We start from the raw sequence: 19,915 nt of genomic DNA on the forward strand, positions 1-19,915 counted from the left end.
GTCACATCCACAAGAGCCAATCGGATTCATAAATAGCAGAATCTACTGAATGCAAGCTGTAAGGTTCTTTTGGACTGCCGGTGATAAGGCATTAACTGTAGAGTAGTCATATATAGCACTAAAAATACATTGCAACCACAAGCTTCGTATCCCAGGTCAACACTCAGCACAGCTGAGGACACGAGGCTTACCAAAACGTGTCCCTTCTGGGGAGGGTGAGGAGGACAAAGCCATTGATCTGTCCCTGCAATTTCAAATCAATTATCATCCCCTGACTAGATGCAAAATTGAGGTACTTTCACACCTTATAGCCATAACTGTGCAAAATGATGCTGGTGGGACTGTGGTCAAATCTTATGTTCTTTGAGGGCACATTTACAGAACGTTTCCTGGTAGGAGGTGTACTTCCTTTGTACAAAACATTTTTAGGTATCAGGTAGAAGAATGAGACCACGTGGCCTACGCCTCACTCCACGTTCCCGCCCCTGATGCCACGGCAACACAAACCACAGGCCCTCCATCCCATTTCCGCACTTGTGTCTACAGGCCCCCTAGCATATTGAGCTTTGCATTCTCTTCACTGTTTTATGCTTTCAACAACTGGTATTCAACAAGAAAAGTCAGGGGAACATCAAGAAGAAAGGGCGTAACTTCATTTAATCAAGCAAAATACACCAGAACCAACTTTCCATTTTAACAGACATTACAGAATATTAAGCAGTAGGGTGCAGATTTTAAAACCCTCCTGCTTTCACTGGTAATTTTTGAGTTTAGAGGTGGCTGTGGCTCATTCTCAGCTAATGAAAACAACACTGAGAACTGGAAGTAGTTTCTGCTCATAGCTATCTGAACTCCCTCCAGTATTCCCCATGAAACTACCTTCGTCACTTCCAAAAGGAAAGTTTAAGTTAAAATGAGAAAACCATATCAAAAGAAATCCAAAAAAGCTCCAAGCTCCTGGAATGATTCCCTCACTCCACAGTGAAATTCTTTTCCTCACTTACAGCCTGGAACTATCCAAGGACAACATAAAATTTTCACAACATACTTCAGAGAAGAAAAATTATCAGAGATTCATTACAGTTCTATTTTGGAATAAACACTTACTCAAAAGAAATCAAGTCAAAGGAGGGAGATCTTCAACATTTTTTTAAAGCAAATCCTGTTCATCAAAGAGGCTCCACTGAGTAAATTAGCTTTTGATTTAAACAAACATAAAAAATACCACAGTCTGCACCAAGTTCAGATACTCTATCTCCCAAAGATTTCTTCATTCCTTAAATTCTTTCCTTTTCCATGGTATCTTCTACCTAAACAATGCACCACATCTTTGCCAGCCTTTCTTTAAAAGTAAAAGCAACACATCAGTAGTTTCAGTTCTGAGCTTTAACAGACTGGAGTAGAAATCATGAAAGTGTTTCCTGGGTAACAAACCATTAACCATTTCCATATAGAGGTGAAATAAAATTGTCAGCAGTGTAAGTAATTTCCAATTTTGTAGCCTTCATTGAGCACAAATGTCCAATTTATTGTCGCTGTTCTCAGATAACAATGCTGCCGCTGCAGACTTTGCACTTCATTATGTTTTCAGAAAGATTCCGTAACACACAAGGGGGGCAAATTAGGAAAGTGTGAAGCTAAATGCTCTGAAACATCTCCATCCCTGACTAGACAGAGAGACTCCTGCATCCTTTTTCTCTCCCAGTCCCAGTATCTTCTTGCAAGGAGCTTCACTAGATTGAACAAAATGAAAATAGAGTAACTTGCTCTAACTCAGATTAAAATTTACTACCAAATCACCAGTCACAGTCACTAGTCATCTATCAAATGTTTATAACCTCCAGGCAGAGCCCCCCAATGATGTCCACAATGTGGACATCTACAGCCCTCCATGAGAGCTGTATGTTCAGTCCTCTGCACTGGTTTCTTCTCAGCTGTTTTTAGAACTGACAAACACTGAAGACGGGAATGTCTAACCAACAGTGTTTCAACATCACTCAAGCTGGTCAATGTGACAGACGTCGTATTTGAATACTGGTGGCATCACCTCTGCTTTGTGCCTGGATTTGGTTTCCCACAACAGAAACAAGTCACAAGACAAGAGCACCACAGACAAATTAGCACAGAGGTTGTCCCTTCATACACTCAGGCTGCTAACAGGAACTAGAGCTGAACCATGAGACTGGACTCCTCCAAAAAAAACCCTTTCCCAGCAAAATACAACCAGTAACCGTGTCAGCAGAGAACTTGCTCATGATGCTTTTTACAGAGATGTCCATCACGGCCAGGATGTTATTAACAGTTATTTTAAGTGACTGAATATTCTCCTAATCTGCTACTCCATAGCTGCATTTTGGAACTACCAATGCAAAGCCAGGGCCAACTACACCTTTAATCTCTGCTGCCTGGAGGCTTGGCACTTGAAGGATTGTGATTGTCATTTTATTCCTTCAGCCTTTTTTAGGAAACAGATTATGACAGAGGAGGGAAAAAAGAAGCCAAAAGCAGCATAAGTACTACAGCAAGCTGCTACAAAGCAAAAAGATACCTGTTGTTCTGGAAAGTCCACTTGACTTTCTGGAAGCCACATGGAAAAATAAACCCTTTCCCCTCACAGTCCAGAGCCCAGCCCGCATGGATTTGAAGCAGAGTTTTGCAGATCTCCTTTCCAATGGTACGTTTTTCTTAGAAGAAATAGTACAGTATGCTCCAAAGTTGCATTTCAAAATCCAGTTTTCCATTTCAGACACCATTCTCTGGCTTTAATCAGGAGATACCTCACAGTTTTGTCAAACTGCTGTTGTGAAATAGCAAGCAAAACCTGTATATTACTTACAGGTTTAATTTCTCCCTTACAAGCTATACAGTCTGATTTAACAGAAAGAACAATACCTATGCCAGGAACATGCAGTTTAACTCAAGAAGTGACAAGGTTACAATTTCAAGAAACCAATTTGGAAGCCAAGGTGCTGGCCCTTCCAGCCCAGCCCTCGCCCACAGCCACCTTGTCTGCACTGACTGAACCGAGAGAGTCCCATCACGACCAAGTGATGGTTCACCAAGGGGCAGGTTCCGACAGCTGCAAGACAAGCAAGCAAGGACAGCTGCAGTAAAGCAGGGGTGACCAAGCAGTCCCCAGCTGTCTGGAAGCACACAGCAAGTGAACTGTCCGTCCCTGGTGCTCCCACACCACAATCTTGCTCTCCTGCCAGCAGTGCCCACACCAGGTCCATCACCTCGCCCAGTGCTGCCCCAGCTCCTGAGACAAAAGGGACTCTCAAGAAGAAACTGCTACGTGAAGCAGTGACTCAACACACAGCATCTCCATTTGAAAAATTAAAGAAGTATCACATCATCTATTAGGTATATTTTTTAGAAAATAAACATGGAAGCAATCAAAATATGGGAACAGTTTCTCATATTTTGCCTTTAAAAAAAAAAATCTGAAAGTGCAGTGTGTCCAGGTACATTTGAAGGCAGTACTTGTTAGAGGAGTAACAACCTTAACAGGCTTATACTGTTCATCAACATGCTAAAAGACATGTTTCAAAAAATTCAAGTTTTAATACAGCACAAAACAAATATTTGGGTTGAAATGTCATTCCCCTATTTCCTTCAGTGAATGAAGTACATCAGTTTCATTTACGACTATGATAAAACCATTAAACGGCACAAAAGAAGTACAGCAAGAGGGACAGACATTTCACTGTAGAATCAATGGGCAATATAACATGCTACAGCAACTAATCCCACAGCCCTGCAGTGTATGAAGAGCAACTGCTCCCCAGCTAACCCGAGCCATAGTTCCTTTACTCATACATCCAGTTATGAGATTTCTCCTGTTCCTCCTTTTCCAGACTTACCACTATCTCCCTCCAAATTGTAGGGAGAAAACCAAGACAGGTAGAAACCTTCTGCACTAGATACGTAACCATGGAAATAGTAATATGTGACTCAGATTCACATTTAATTAAAACATACCAAGCAGCACCCCAAGGGGAAGCTCTCCCCAACATTGGCACTCTTGAGCTAAGCTGTACCCACCCAGTTGCCACCATAAGGCCATGGACTAGAGAGTCCATGTGGGAGCAGGCTAAAGAACTCCACATGTGTAGAAAAAGCATGTACCTTCCTGGTAAGTCACCCTAATAAATGTTTTATAGAGAACAAGTACACAAATAGCCATCAAACACTCATTTCAACAGCCAAAAGTCAGTTGCATGCTAAGGCACAGTTCAAATTATTCTTTCAGTTTTAAGATGATCACAGCCCTGGGTTAAATGCCTATAATAGAATCCACAGTTTAAGCAAGGCGTTTCTTCCAGCCATGAACTTAATGACAAAAGCAGATGTGTCACTGGGCACATAACACGGAGTCCCCCCACACCTTCAAATTAACTGAAAACACAGGCATTCAATTTACTTGGAAGAACATCATCCCAATAAGATATTTTTGGAGGAGAAACAGATCATACAAATGCCTACGTAGTCGGGATGCTTAAAAAGCCCTTTTTTTATGTTCCACGAGATACTAAAGCACTGATCAAATAGATCAGAATTAAATCATATATTCACAAGAAACTTCTCAGCACACACATTTGTGGAAGAAGCTGTTACATTTTACTCTAAATAGGAATGTACAAACTCTGAGAATTTCAAACAGCTTTAAAAACCTAAGAACAAGATTTTTGTGTCTGCAAAATAACTTGAGACTATGCCAAGAAACCCACTGCATTCTCTTCCTCTGCATACTGCTCCTCCTCCACGTGCACACATACTTAATTTTTACATGCCTCCCTTCACACATACACTTTTTCCTTCACCACTCCCCACATTTTCACTTGAGCAGAATTTGGAATTAATTAGTTGTTCTCAGGTATTTTTAACACACTATGTTCCTGTAGGCTGCAAGTTGTGCAAACAGCATTGCAGCTGTTACTGGGACTGGATCTCATCTGACGACAACAAGTATTCCCACTATAGGCAGGAACACAGCTTAGCTAGGAAGAGAGAACAAACGTCTTCAGCAATATTCTAGGACCACACTGCATAATTACCATTATTCCAGCAGGAAAATAAATTGAGTGGATGAAAAGATTATTGGAATCACATAATTATTCCATATTTGTAGTAGCAGCTACAAGACTTGGTTATGTAAGAAAAAATATACCAAACTTATATTAGCGTCTTTGGCCAAGAAAATAATGTCATTTTCACACTAAACAATCATAGATAATTCTATATGAGCCATGATATGTTTTCACACACTCTGCTATACACCACTAAGAGCCAGCAGATTTAACACCGCTACCCAGCTATCCAGTCTTCATAATTCCCTTAGCAGAGTACTGTGAGAAGAGCAATAAGAAAAGAAGGACACAGAAAATTCAGCTACACATGATGATAGTGTCCTTGCTATCGGTAACAGCTGGTTGCCACTTTTGACCATTTCCAGGATAAACATGAAGACCTTTGACCCACGTATGTGCTCCTGATCAAACAACCTCAGGCAATACAGGGGGAGTCCCAGCATATCTGCAATATTATTTTCCTTTGCTTTTTAAAGATCTATTTTATGAACTTGCTTTTGAGGAAAGTGACAATGCCAAGTGAAACAGGCAGAGGGTAAGCACATACAGCTCCATTTCAAAAAATGTCATCACTAAAACTGAAGTAACAGTCAGTCTCTCTTAAGAAATTCTGCCATTCCTACCAGCACTCAACAACAATGCTGATCGTTCCTATCTACTGTTCCTTACTTCTTAAAAGATCTCCAAACTCTTTGGAAGTATAAAACAAATGCAAAGAGTATAGCTGAAAAGTAACCTAGAAGCCTGCTAACTGACAGTGAAATCCAGGGCAGGATGTGTCCATGTTACCCTGGAGGGACTGGAGTACATTTTTATGCTGTAGATGGCATCTTGACAGCGTGCATCCTGTGAACCCCTCTTTCTTTTGTTCTTGATTCTGCAGACCTTCACCCTTCCAAACACAGTCTAAACATAACACAGGAAATGACATATTTTTAGATACAGTTCTGTAAGAGGAAACAAAAAAAACCCAGTCAACGCTCCAACAGAGTCAAAAATGGTCAGTGCATACCAGTAAATGCTCCAAAAATCACAATGCAAGAACTGGTACCTTTTTGCCTTTTACTGTCATTTTGATACAAAAATCTATCTCAGGTACTTCACAGCACAATGTATCTGGCCTGCCCTTTAAACTAAACCATCATAATTGCAATGCTCTTTTCCAAAGTAACTCCTATGGAATTCTCAAAATAATGTTAGGAAAAGGGACACCCACGATAACTTAAATCCAAGAGAAGTGCATTTTACCATGAATACAATACATTTTATGCTAAAGTTGCCAAAGGAGCTTTATTAACCATTTATTTTTCACCTATGGAACAATTCCCTTAAAAATTTTTTCTATGTTTATTTTTCTAAACTATATTCTTCTCCCATTACCTTCAAAGCAGCAATTTCCTTATGTGTATCACAATCAAAAAATATTCAATGCTAATTAATGAATTTTTCAATGTTTTCCAGACCACTTTGTATAGCTCTTTCTTCAAATACTCCTGTGCCTCTTTCTGTACCTACTCTTCCTAAATACCACTATGAGATGTTAATTTTCCAGCTAATGTTTCACAGCACAGACCAGCATCTGCTCATTCAGTAATATGGATCTTTACTTACTTGTTTTTAAATGCTCATTTGCACAACAGCCTAATCTCAGTCTTGTCCCTTCCACAGCATATGTCCTCAAAATGTGGCATTTTTACAGTTATGGCTAGAATGATTCATCTAGACCCAGGCTGGTTCTGAAACTTTTAAACAACAACAGCTGATTTTAAACAGCAGTTCTTTCGAAATGAATGAGGTGTCTCTTATGAGAATTTACCGGACTGCATTCCTTACAAAACTGACAGTTGCTCTGGCACATACAGGTGGAGTTTAACAGGGGAGAAAAGAATAGCCCACACTGACTGGTGAGCAATTTACTGCTGTAATATGCCAGGCAACCCAATATGCTAATTTGGAAAAGGTTCTATTTTATTTGGTGGAGACACCAGACAGCAACAAATTAGATCAGTAAACCATTATTCTCTGCTTGTTGGGCCTTAAGAAAATACATTTATGAGAAGTCAACTTATGTGTCCCACTTCTGCATACATTTTTCTAAATATTTTTCTAAATAAAAATGTTTAATTAAATAATAACACCACATGCTACAAAAATTTACATTTGCCTTGTACAGCTACAGGTCAGATCCATCAAATAGTCCAGCTGCAGACTGAGGAGGACATCCAGTATTTCTGAAGAAACAATTCAGAATATTTATTATTTCCTGACTTGGTACAAGTAATTTTTCTACTAGACTGCAACAAAAGAAGGGGTTCATTAGGACTCTCTACACTGGTGAGTAGTATTTTTAACAATAGATGATGCAGTTCATGAGGCTTCACATCTGGATAAAGACAAATCCATAGCTGATGGTAGGATTGCCTTGAGGTTTATCCTTTAAGCATATGCAAGCTAAAGAGTCATATTCACCATCAAGGTAGACAGCACAAGAGTGAAATCGATACAGAAATTGTAGCATCTCTTCCAATAACTCAGACCCAGCAGCGACTCTGGGCCCAATACTACCAGTATATCTCATCACTCTGCAGACACACACTTTTGAAAGCTCTTTGCTCCTTTCAAGGCCTGAAAAAAAAATTTGGAAAATGGAAACAGGAAAAGAAAACTACATCCTCAAATAAAAATGCTAAATTTTATGATTCCAGCTCATAGATAATGTAATGATACAGTGCTCCCTTTAATGCCTCTGCTGCAGAAGGACTCCAGGCATGCCTGTTCCAAATCCTGCTGCTTTGGAACTGAGCAGAACACAGAAAGCAGGTCTTGTGCTGTACATGCTACGTACTTACAAATACTTGAATGGTTCACTCAGCATCCCTGTATCTTAATCAATATTCTCTCTGTCTGCCTTGCTGTCTACCCTTATATAGATGATGGGGTCACATTTTAAGTTTAAAGAGCACCATAAATTTTCTTGTGCCACTCAGTCTGCAAGACTGGGACAGCGATGAGCTTCAAGAAGCTGTCTGCCAGCTGAAGCTTTCAGGATGCCAACACCATAGGGAGCCTTCATTCTTCACTCAGCTCCAGTCCACACAGCTGAGAGACATGGTAGAGCATGCATGCAGCACACATGCCACAGTCAGCACCCCACCTCTCACTGTGTAAAGAGAGCTGCAGAGAAAATGCTTCCCCAGCTCATTCCTACCTCAGGTTTTAGATGGTTGTTAAGCTCTTCAAACACATTTTAGCCCATTCAACTTACAACAACAGTTCTCAAAATGAACTATACCTCAGTCTGAGAGGACACAGGATGCATTCTACCCCCGAAGATTTAGAGCAAGCACTGTAAGAATTACAGCTCCTTTCCACAGTAGAATATATCATAAACAGTTGCATGGAAGGCTTTGTGTCAAACATGCGCCCAGACTACTTTGCCCATCTGTGTGTGTCTACAACAGCTGAGTTTGAAAAGCAAGAGACTAGCTGCTGGTCTTCTCAACTGGGAGCCCTCCCCCCAGTACTTTTCTGTCCAGCTTTTGGGCATCATTAAGCAGAGCTGTCAGAACCCACAGACCTCGCTCAAGAACACAACAGCTTGTCAAGGAGAATGCTCTCCCTTTGTCCTTAACTCATGTTTTGTGCAGTTCATTAGTTTTCATTTGCTTCAGCAAAGAGAAAAGCCTTTCTGCTCCTTCCCAAGATTAAGGTCTGTCCTTGACTGCATTACGTTATTTTGTTCCACTTACACTATTTTAACCTTGCTTGTTTTAGAGGATGCAAGATTAAGTTTTTGATTTGTTTCTGAGATGTGTCTTATACGTGGCCACAACAGAGCTCAATGGACTAGCATATGCTGTGTTCATCAGGGATGATTTATATCTTAATATTATTTAATAAGAACTACCTGGTATAAATTTCATCCTTTTAGAAAGCAATGAGGACAACAGACTTGGACCAGAGGAACTTAAAGCAATTTGGTTAATTGAGTCATCACTTACATTGTAATGCTCTTGGAATGGCTTGGCAGGTCCATGTTTTACACAGAGTAAGAGCTTACAGAACACCCTTCTCTTTCCAAACACTCAGCCTGAAGAGAGGAATTTGTGCCTCCTCAAACTTCCATTCCCATCTCTTGAGATGTTTAAAAATAAGAAAGCCTAAGCCAAAATTCTTCTAAACCTGTCATTACCTTTACCCTTAAATGGTATGCCCTAGCAACCCCAAAGACATGGTACCTCCCACATTAGACACTGATGCATAAATCAGGCTCAGCATCAGTAAAACAAAAGGCTATGAAACTAAGGAGTTGTATCAAGTACAAGCATCTTCCAGCAGGAGCATAATTTTATGAGCTGTAACTGAAGCTGGCAGCCTAGGCTGTTTCTCAAAGGCCATAAGGCCATTTCATCACTGCTGACCAACGGCATATGCTGCAGTCCTTACTCATGGAAAGCTCCCACAAGCACAGCAATGAATTTTGTTAATTCTTAGTATCACCAGCCTAAAAAAAAGTAACACAGCTATCACAGGATTACTCAAGATTCTTACGCAATTACAGGTGACCAAAGGAAAAAATGTTATCTGAAAAGTATATGACCTCTTGAAAAACAAGTTTCTCAAGGGGATGGAGGACTGGGATAAGAGGTTTGCCACTTACCATGTGGGAAGGTTCGCTTTACACTATGAATGTCTGTCTCACCAGTCAATGCTGCAGTGAAGTTGAATCTATGAACCCACACAGCTAATGACAAAAGGACTATACCACAGCATATGTTTTCTGACACAACCTTTTTAGAGCCACCTGAACTAAACCAGCCTGACAGAAGCACATTTTTGCTGTATGACCTATGACTGCACTAATGCCTTGCAGAGTCTGCTCCTCTCTGACACTGATGAGCTGGTTACATTAGTGCAATTTCCCGGGGTGTATCAGCTCAGTGCTCTGTTTCATCCTTCATGCTTTACCAGAATTCTGCAGGTCTAAGTGCACAATTATTTCCTGTTCCTTTGAGGAAAACAACTAAACAAAAGGACCCCAAATGGGAGTCACACAGTGACAATTACACAGTAGAGTTTCCAATCTTTTTTATACCTGACCTGTAAACTTGTCAGCTGTGTCTCTACTATATTGATAACCAACAGCACAACTCAAACTCAGTATTGGGAAAAAGCCTGCCTTCTGCAGTTTGACTCCACCTGGAACAACTACATATTCTTTCCCCTTATGCAATGTAAATTTATCTTCTCACTTCTTTCACCCGTGATACTAGTATGATGGATCTTCTCTTTAGAAATCTATCCCTTACCACTACAGGGAAGCTCTTAAACTACTCCTCCCTCCTTCTTCACAACTTCATTTGATCTCGACCTTTGCCACAGGACATCTTATCTCAAACGCAGTCAAACTCCTCTACTATCACAAATTAAGAAAGCAAATAAGCATACTAAGTAGGTTATCCAAGAATAGTTTGCAAAGACAAAAAACAGACACACACTTAAGAAAAGAAAATACAGGTAAAATGAGACAGTAAGAACACAGTCTAAAAAAAAAGAAATTAAATATAAATGCTCTCTTAAATTGACAGAAGGAATTAAACTAAGTTAAAAGTAAACTAAAGACCATCCCTATTCCAGCTTTTAATCCTGAATATGAAAATGGGCTGTTACTAGTTCTGTCCACCTGAAGCCTGAGCTACACTATCCCACCTCTGCAAGCAGAAATTATCGTCTTCCACTGCAGACCAGCATAATCCAGCCCTCTGTTTTGCTGGAGCAAAGTGTCTGTGAGCCCAAGCCCTCAGACAACACAGAAGTACTGGCCAAATGCCACTGAGGATGCACTGCAGCAGTACAGCAATGTCAGCAGCCCTGCTGACCTAAGGCAACTTTGTTATGTATTGATACAACAGCTCACAACAGAGATGTGCAGTATCAGCAAAACCTATCACAAGTAAAAATTTCAATAAGATGCTGCAATTTTTAGGACTTTATGGCTGCTAATGGTCACTGCAGTCTTGACATAAAGTACCTATTCCAACAACGCAGCTTTGCAGCTGATAGGAAGATCCTGAATGTTGATAACTACAATTTCTTCCTTTTTTTGCCTTATACAATAACAAGAAGCTCACGTGAATTCAGTTCCATACTTCTACTGAAAATAACATCAGAATTATGTGCAAGTAAATCCCTGTGGGTCCACTGCAACTCAGGATATTCTGAATGTATCATTCTAAACCATAAATAAAAAAGGGCTGAAAGGGTGTTAGGTTTACAGTCGGACTTGATCTGAAGGGTCTTTTCCAACACAAATGATTCTAGTATTCTATGATTCCATGAAAGTTATTCTTCATGCTTCTGTTTTATTCAATTTAATTTCATTTGCTTAACTCATCATGAATTACAAACAAATGGACTGGAACAGACCTGCTGGAGGTCTTACATGGAGTACACACACATAAAGACCACTTTTATATACATACTCTACATGTAAAATTACACATGTGACTATCTGCACTACATATGTAGTGAGTAGCTAGTAATCATACATTTATTATAATAGTAACATATTTATAATATATTTGGTGCAGTTCCCATCTACAGATGCTACATACACTCACATTCTCCATCACAGGACTACTTACACTTTAACCACGTTACTCCTACAGCTATGCTGTCCCTGAGCCTCAGACCCCTCCAAGCTACAAACGTTCTTCCAGTCTGCAGATGAAATGCGCTGCTGCTGTGCCACCACCCCCTTGCAGAACCAGAGCTCCCTGCCTTTCATCATATTGACAAAGAGATTACAAACAGAACAAACTTACACAGGGCAATAAGCCCAGCTCTCTTAGAGTTCCATTAGTCTTTTCTGCTGCCTGATTCACGTGCTGGACAATGAACTGAACCATACACAGAAATCCAGGCAGGTTGCCCTTGGTACCTCCAACATTAACGTTCCCCAATTCACATTAAGATTTCATTCAGCTGTCTTTCACACCCATCCGCCATTAGCAGTCCACTGTCAGTCACTGTAAATTATATTTTTTCTCCTCTCCAACTGACAAACTTTCCACCTTTTCTAAATGAAGATACTCACAAACTAAAACAAAATACTGTTAACAGTCCATAGCCTTATACTCAGTACCATTTCCAACTAAAGTAAAAGCAACTGAACAGGCATCTATCTACTCATACTGTTGGGAGTCAAGTAATCCCTCATTAGCAAACATGGCATTTTTAGCATTAAAAGATTGTCATTCAAAGCTAATATGCAAACTACAATATCCTGTGACTAAGAAAAAAGTTGATCAAAAGTAAATACCATATTTAATCAAATGCTATTTCAGCTGTACCTCTATTTGTCACACTTCCTAGACATTCTCCACCCTCATCTTTACAGAGGATTGTTGTAGAGCTTAACACTGAATTATCCGGTGTAAGGAAGAGAGAACCATTTCACTTAAGAACCACTTAAGTGAGGCAAGAGAAAAACTGCACACTGTTAGTTTGTTTTACCAAGCCTTGCTCCAAGCCGCAGACTAAACCAGCCCTTGAACACAATTAATGTATTTCACCTTCTCTCTTTTTCTTATTTTTCCGAACACGGACAGATCTTGCACGTGTCTGTTACAACCTGTTTCTAATTTTGTAAAACTGGAGGGGGAGAAGGGTGCTCAGGTTGACAGATTTTTTTGGAAAGGAGGGTTCCTGGCAGGTAAGAACCCAAGTGTCACCTTTAGTTAAGTTTCAGTGATGAAACAGGGTTTGTGTATTTTTGTGAACTACTTAACAGCACTCACACTCAAACTGCAGCTGAGTTTTGAAGTTAGCATCCATTCAAGAAGAAGGGGTAAAATAAATACTTCTTTTTGACTAAGAGACAGCTGTACATAAAACCATTTTTGCAGCAGAGGTAAGACCAAAATGCATGTGGGAATACAGAGGTATTGCACCCCTCACAATAAACTACTAAAATTCCTGTTGTTACCGATAGTGGGTGGCGTGTAGGTATTAAGCCATACTTGCTTCTCAGTAGGATGTATGACCTGTGTTCCCATAGCTTTCCACTTTCCCTGAGTATCTGGACAGGAGACATTGTTCCATCTACGAAGAGTCAATCTAGAAACTGCACGTGGTTTCCATGGAAAACATAACACAAATCCTTTGATACTAGTTCAACACAGCTCGGTTTTATCTGATATAAAAACGCAGCCCAACATGGGAGGCTTCACTTCAAGTGTTGCCACCAAAATTCCCATCTGTTTCATAAGGCAGAACTCACACAAAACAAGCATAACACACCTCAGTCCCTAAGAAAGTTACAGCATGTCTTGTTCTCTTACAGCCACACACTACTACTCTTACAGACAGAAAAACGATGCTCGAAGTGACTATAACATGCCTGTTTAACATAAGAGGTTTCATTCCAAGAGTACTACCCAGCAGCTACCCAGGGTACCACTCTAATTCCTTATGCTAAAACCCATGGATTTGAAAAATGGCCAAGACTCCTCATACTCAGAAGTGCACGTCACCATAAAACACAGTTTGTCTAGTCTGGTTTTGTCTCTATTAGAGACCCTTGCTTCTCATGAAAGCCTGGATTCAGAGAGTCATGTCAAGGCAGATAGCATCTGGCTCTGCTCTGTCCCCAGATTCAGACTGCCTGAGGAAGCACTTACTATACATACAATACAGAACTTTCTTGCCAATAATCTCTGAGGCATTTCAGCCAAATAGTACAGGCTAACTTGAATACTGTGACTGCCCTTGTGTTTCCACTGACTTCTCAGTAATTGGCTCTCTGTCTCCGCATATTCCTACACACATTCTACCAGCACTGACAATACAAAGGGAAGCTAACAAGCTTCAGGCACTACTTTCTTAGTAGAACTAAAATGAGACCAGTGCAGAAGTAACCCTGTCAAGAATTAAGATAAGGGCCTCTGAAAAGAAGCTCACAGATTTGTATTTCTTTTTTCAGAATGCTACCGGTCATTTTAGCTATTGATACAAGGTGAAACACGGCTATTTGTGTTTTATTCTTCTCCATACAATGCAATTTTAATGAAATCACATAAGAATGTAAATGTGAGCAAGATGAGCCCAGAGGATTTTTAAGTAAGTTTACCTCCTAACTTTAGGAAGAATATTACTGCTTTTGAGCTTCCTTATCTCACTAACTCTATATGATAATGGGCGTATCTTCCCTTGATTTGAAATCAAATATTTGGGGAAGGGGCATTTATTTAACAACAATATTTTATACGCACACTCTATCCAGCACTACTGGATAGGGTGGGGTCCAGCACTGCTCAGCTATGGACACAAAGCAGCAGAGATGCTGAAAACGTACAGAGGAGCCTTACTTTGCTGTCTGAATTTCTCAAAACAAGTTCCTAGCTTTCACACGTATGCCACAAACATCATTTTTCCTGTTTTCCTTGTATCACCTCCCATCTGCACTCCCGGGCAGGTGCCGTCTCGAACAGTAGCCCCTGGGATATCGGAGGCCGGGTGCGCACAGGGAGAAAAAACTCGAGAGCCCGGGCAGGCACGGGCGGAGCAGGTCGGCGCTGCCCGCAGCCCGCCCCGAGCTCCAGCCGGCGGGAAGGATTCCCAGCGGGGGCTGTCGCTCGCTTCCCCTTTCTCTCCCGGTTCCCCGCAGGCCCCCGGGGCGGGGGGGCCGCTCGCTCCCGGTCCGTACCCGCCGTTCCGCGCTGTCCCGGTCGGCGGCGCCGCCGCAGCGCCCGCGGCAGGTGCTGCCCCGGCCGCCCGAGGGCCCCGCGCCCCCGGCCCCGCTCCCGCCGCCGGCCGGGCACCTGGGGCGGGCTGGCGGCCCCGGCCCGCCGCCACGGCAAGTTTCCCGGCGCTGGAAGGGAGGAGGGTCCCCGCAGGCGGCCCAGGACGGGCCGGGCGGGGCGCTGAGCACTTACAGCCGTCTCTCCTGTGGCTCCAGCTGCCGGTGCATGGCCAGGGAGAAGCCGAAGAGGCTGCCCGGGTCCCCGCTCCAGCTGACCACGTTGTCCGTGTCCAGGTTGAAGGCGCCGGCCAGCGCCGGCAGGAGGGGCAGGTAGAGGAGGAGCGCGGCCGCCATCTGCTCTCGCAGGGCACGGAACCTGCCGCCGCTCCCCGCGCTCGGCGTGCCCGTCCTGCCCGGCCCCGCGCCCACACGGGCCCGCCCCGCCCCGCCCTCCGCGGGCTGCCCGGCCCCCGAGAGCCCGCTCCGCGCCCCGGGGGCGGCGGGCACGGCTCGGCACGGCACGGCTCGGCACGGCCGGGGCACGGCTCCCCTCCCCAGGCAAGGGCAGTTGCTCCGCTCGCTGATCTGCCGCTCCCCCGCGGCGGGGGTCTGTGCCCTTCCGTGGCAGAAAATGAAGCCGTGCCGGGGGCGGGTCACGGCCGCAGGTGAGGGTTTCCGAGCAGTGGCAGGGGAAAAGGGCTGAGAGCCCCCGCGGTGGGGGTGGGAGGTGTTTTACACATCAAATCGTGTCCCCCGGGGACTCACACCGCTCGGGGGGGCGCTCAGCGGCATCAGGGATACGGTCGGTCCGGGTACCGAGCATGTGCATAACACACTGCTTAGGTGTGCTAAGATTGATACAGAACTAAGGCCAGCATGACCCCAGTATCCAGTCTGAATTCCCCAAACAACACATCCACGAAAGAAGAAGGAAGAAAAGGCATAATTATCTCTGTTTTCCAGACTCTTTGAATAGCCCATCAGGACAGAGACTCAAGGCTCCTCCTCCAGCGATTCCCATCTCTGAACACATCTGAGAATTTTTCCCCTTTTAATTGTTTGAAAGCAATATGTGGCTTTGGATCCCAGATCATTTTATCTTGTGCTTTCACCCATAACTCCAAAAGGGTATTTGCAAGCATAGAGGTTTTGGTCTTTCTGCATAGGGCCTTGGTTTAGTGCTCTGGTTCAGGGAAGTGGATGCAAACTATTAAAATCTCACAAATTCCAAGCAGGATAACAACACTGGGTTATTGTGGATATCAGTGGAAAAGAATATGAAGAGAGAAGCTAAGAGTCAAAGAAAGTGAGAAAAGAGCAATTGAGACAGAGCACTCAAATATGTTGATACTCCAAATAACTCCGTTTGGAACAATACTCTGCTCCCACGGAGTTAATCCAGGCTACTTTTCCCAGAGTAATTATTCTAGGATAACTCCGTGTATAGACAAGTCTTTGGCTCAAGTCCAAAACACCCTTGATCAAAAGAGAGGAAGAAAACACACCAGAAATGTGCATCTAATGTGGAAACAAAACATTTTGTTAAATTAGGCTCCCAGATATTTATTGCTAATAGAGTCCTTCCCTGTTTCTTCTTCATGCCCAACTCATTCAAAGTCTCAATCCAGTGTTCAGTCACTTCCACAGCAGAAAACTGTACTGGCATAAATACCGCCCTACAGCTTCTCTAAAGGACCCATAAGAAGGAGGGTCCCAGACTAATTACAAGCTGGCTTACTACAATCCACGTATTTCACAGTAATTAGTAAAGACTTGAAAACAAGTATTTTAAAACAGTGTTGATGCCTGTACCAAAGTGTAGCAGATTGCCTTTCAGGATAATCAAAATTTGCATGCTTCTAATACTCTAACAGTAACTATAGTTACTTTTTAAGTAATGCTTGCACTCAAAAACGTCTGTAAGGCGTCACAGAAATCATCTAGAGCCACTTGAATGATACTGGCACATTAGGTGTATCTGACTTCTCCCCCTCCCTCTAACCAGCAATGCCTGGGCATGTTGTACCTGTTTGTTGTTATCCACAGAGGTTGCTGAGGGGAGACAGGGTTTTCTCATATCCTGATGCAGTAACAAGCATTCCAAGATGTAGTAACATTAAGACCTGTCTCAAATGACCACAGCAAGAACAACAAAAATAGACCCTATACAGGGTGGAGCGAATCTGCACACAAACAGCTTAGAGTTACCTTGGATGGTCTCTTGTAATTTTGTGCTATTTTCATTTGCTCTAGATGAGGAGAGAAAAAAAAAAGTTTTACAAATATGTCAGTTTCCTTCCTTTGCTCTTCCTCCAAAACAAACATGCTGTGAGTTATCTATAACTAACACATACTTCAGGAATTCCTCTTTTTTACAATCCCTGTATAAAGGGGGACCAAGATTAGGTATGATGACCAATTAAATGTGAGCACCCTGTTATACATAATAATGTTGTGATTCTAAGAAATGCAATGGCCAGATCAAAGGCGTTTCTCTTTTTTTGTAACAAACACTCTGCTATTGCTGTTTCAAGCTCTCTGCTTATTAATGGTGTGTTGATACCCAGCCAAAGGGCTACAAGGTGTTTTCCTGCTGTGTCTACATATTAGAGCAAGCCTTACTGCCAGCAATACTTTCCTCCTCCATACAACCATGTCGCTAATTACAAAGAAAAAATAATTTCTTGAAAATAGAAGAGGTGGAACGGAAAAGCTAGAGCTGGGCAAGACATTTTAGACTTTCTCTAGAAAGCACAATGCTTTATATTTCTGAACTTCTATCATTTATATCAACAATATACTACGCAAAGAAATACACAATTTGTGGATAATCAGCTGTGCAGTTTTAATGCAGCACATAAAATGGTCCTGAAAAGACAAAATACGTAAACATGCCCTTCCCACTTCCTTTCAAAAAACTGCTCAATTTTATAATTTACGTAATTCCAGATGAAAAAATAATACTGGCAAAACCAGTTTGGATTGGTTCACTGTACAAGTTCTAAAGATACAGCATTGTTTCAATTCAGAACTATTAACTAGTTTTAAGTATTAGTAGCCTGAATCAACCTTTTGTGTGGTTTCTCCTGAACACAATACTCATATCATTTCTAGAACTGCATGTTCTCCAAATTAATTACATTTCTTGAACTGATGCATCTCAACAGCTACAACAAACAGTTGAACTTTTGTGCAGCCAGGTTATCAGACTATTTTTCCCAGTACATCCTCTATGGTTGTTCTTGGTTTCCTGTTAACAATTACATTAGGAGTAGCAAACAGCAGCACAGGAGATAAAGGCGCTTATAGTGGTAAGTGAAACAAACTGCTCAACACTACGTAAGCAAAATATTTTGCTTTGAACAGTCTGAAAAACAGAGCATTAAAACAGTTACATTTACACACCTGGTATTCTGAATTATACAGAACTGACACTCATTGTATTTTTGTCATTTATAAATGAATGAAGAATGTCTCAATTTCTACTATCTTTTCAGAAAGGCTACCAAGATGCAGCTTTTTTACTAAGTGCTATATTTAAACTACTGTTCCAGATGAAGATGTTGTTATTTTCATATGACTTTTCCTTTTTGATGTCTAAAACAAGTATAGATGACGTTCTGCCATTCTTTACTTGCATACAAAGTAAAAACATTTTACCTCAATAGACAAAGTATTTCACAAATAAAAATACGAGTAGAGAGAAATAGTTCAGTTCAGACTGAACACTGTGAACACTGTAACCAGTGTATACAGCAGCTCTTTCAGTCTTTTACATCTAGAGAATGTTTTTCCACCCAAGCTGTCAGGTACATTCCTTAAGTAGTTTCAGAATGACCGGCCTGAACTGTTTGGAGAGTAAACATCTTTGTAAACATACTTGGAGGCACTTTATGAGCGTAGCTAGGCAGAGATCAGAGAAATGCTGGTGACAAATGGGAATTGAGTACCCATAGTTTAGATTGCTGTGGAAGGAATTAAAGAAGCTCCTTCAAAATTACTTATAACTAAGGCATAATGTTGCAGTGATTCTGAACATATGCCTGTATTTTAATTCACTTCTTACATACACCACTATGTAAGATTCCCTCCCCCAGAGTAGCCCAAGCTGAAACATGTCAAAAGCACCTTTGCAGGCCCATTTTGTGGTTCTCTTAGTCAGCCATTTATATCCCCAAATCTCTTACATCACCACAGTTGAAACCTGTAGCACTGACTGCATCCCAGAGCTGCCTATACCTTGCATGCTCCTTGATCTGCAATACTGTCCTGCACGTAGAACCTTGCTTGTCTTCTAGCACTTTTCACCAGGGTAGAGAGATATAACCCAATACCAGGTGCAAGCTTTTGGGCAGTTCTAGCCAACTCTCCCTCGACGTCTGTATGTGTATTTCCAACCAATTTGCACCAAAGCAGCCAACTATTGCTTATAGGCAAGCAGAGGAGATTAAAAAGATAAGCAAGGTATTTCTTTGGTAGGTGTTGGCAGAGAGCAAAAGAGTAAGAGATGGTTTACATGGAAAATTTTCACAGCATCTCCCTGGAGATTCTCCTCAGGAATTCAGAAATCAAGATGAACCTTCATGGGACATATTTTAACTCCATCAAGAGCCAAAAAGGATCATGCTCAGGACACTTTCATTCCCCTAGCTCACACAGGTCTGACTGAAGAGTCTTTGGCCATCACCCAAAACACAAGTCCACTCAACCTTTATAGCACTTTCCTCTAAGAGCTGCACTGGGTGCTGGACACAGAGGACTTAGCCCTATGACACTCTGCAAAGCATAAGGTCAGAAACTTCAGTCACTTGAGGAATCTGGTCTCTAGGTCACACTCTGGCTTATTGTATCAGCCCAACACTGTGGAGATCCTCAGCTCTTTTTGCAGCAAATTAGTGGAAACAGCTGCTCGGTCATTTCCACACTTGTGACTCCTGTCCCCCCATGAGGTCCCAGATCAGCCACAGCTGTGAGGCCAACCAGCTGGCTCTTTGGCTTCCATGGAGGAGATAAAGCTCAGTCAGATTGCACAAAGGTTTCTAGTGACTGGCAAGAACCATGCAAAGAAATCCAACTTTTTTTT

General features: G+C 42.0%; 1 protein-coding gene across 4 annotated transcripts in view; it reads right to left on the minus strand.

The window, feature by feature from the left end:
* The window catches only part of ITGA6 (integrin subunit alpha 6), a 101,639-nt gene that overhangs the window by 32,963 nt on the left and 48,761 nt on the right, over nucleotides 1-19,915 (minus strand). For 2 of the 4 annotated variants that reach the window (XM_027878506.1, XM_027878507.1), the window contains exon 1: nucleotides 15,026-15,240. The exons of the other annotated variants lie outside the window; for them this stretch is intronic. In XM_027878506.1, coding sequence (XP_027734307.1) covers nucleotides 15,026-15,186 — 161 coding nt within the window. In that variant the 5' untranslated portion in view covers nucleotides 15,187-15,240. Of the gene's footprint in view, nucleotides 1-15,025; nucleotides 15,241-19,915 lie in introns of those variants that run through there. 4 annotated transcript variants of the gene reach the window in all.

Source organism: Empidonax traillii, unplaced genomic scaffold, assembly GCF_003031625.1.
Source record: "Empidonax traillii isolate 1590-97213 ecotype Southwest subspecies unplaced genomic scaffold, ASM303162v1 scaffold42:size1813164, whole genome shotgun sequence".
NCBI classification, from domain to species: domain Eukaryota; kingdom Metazoa; phylum Chordata; class Aves; order Passeriformes; family Tyrannidae; genus Empidonax; species Empidonax traillii.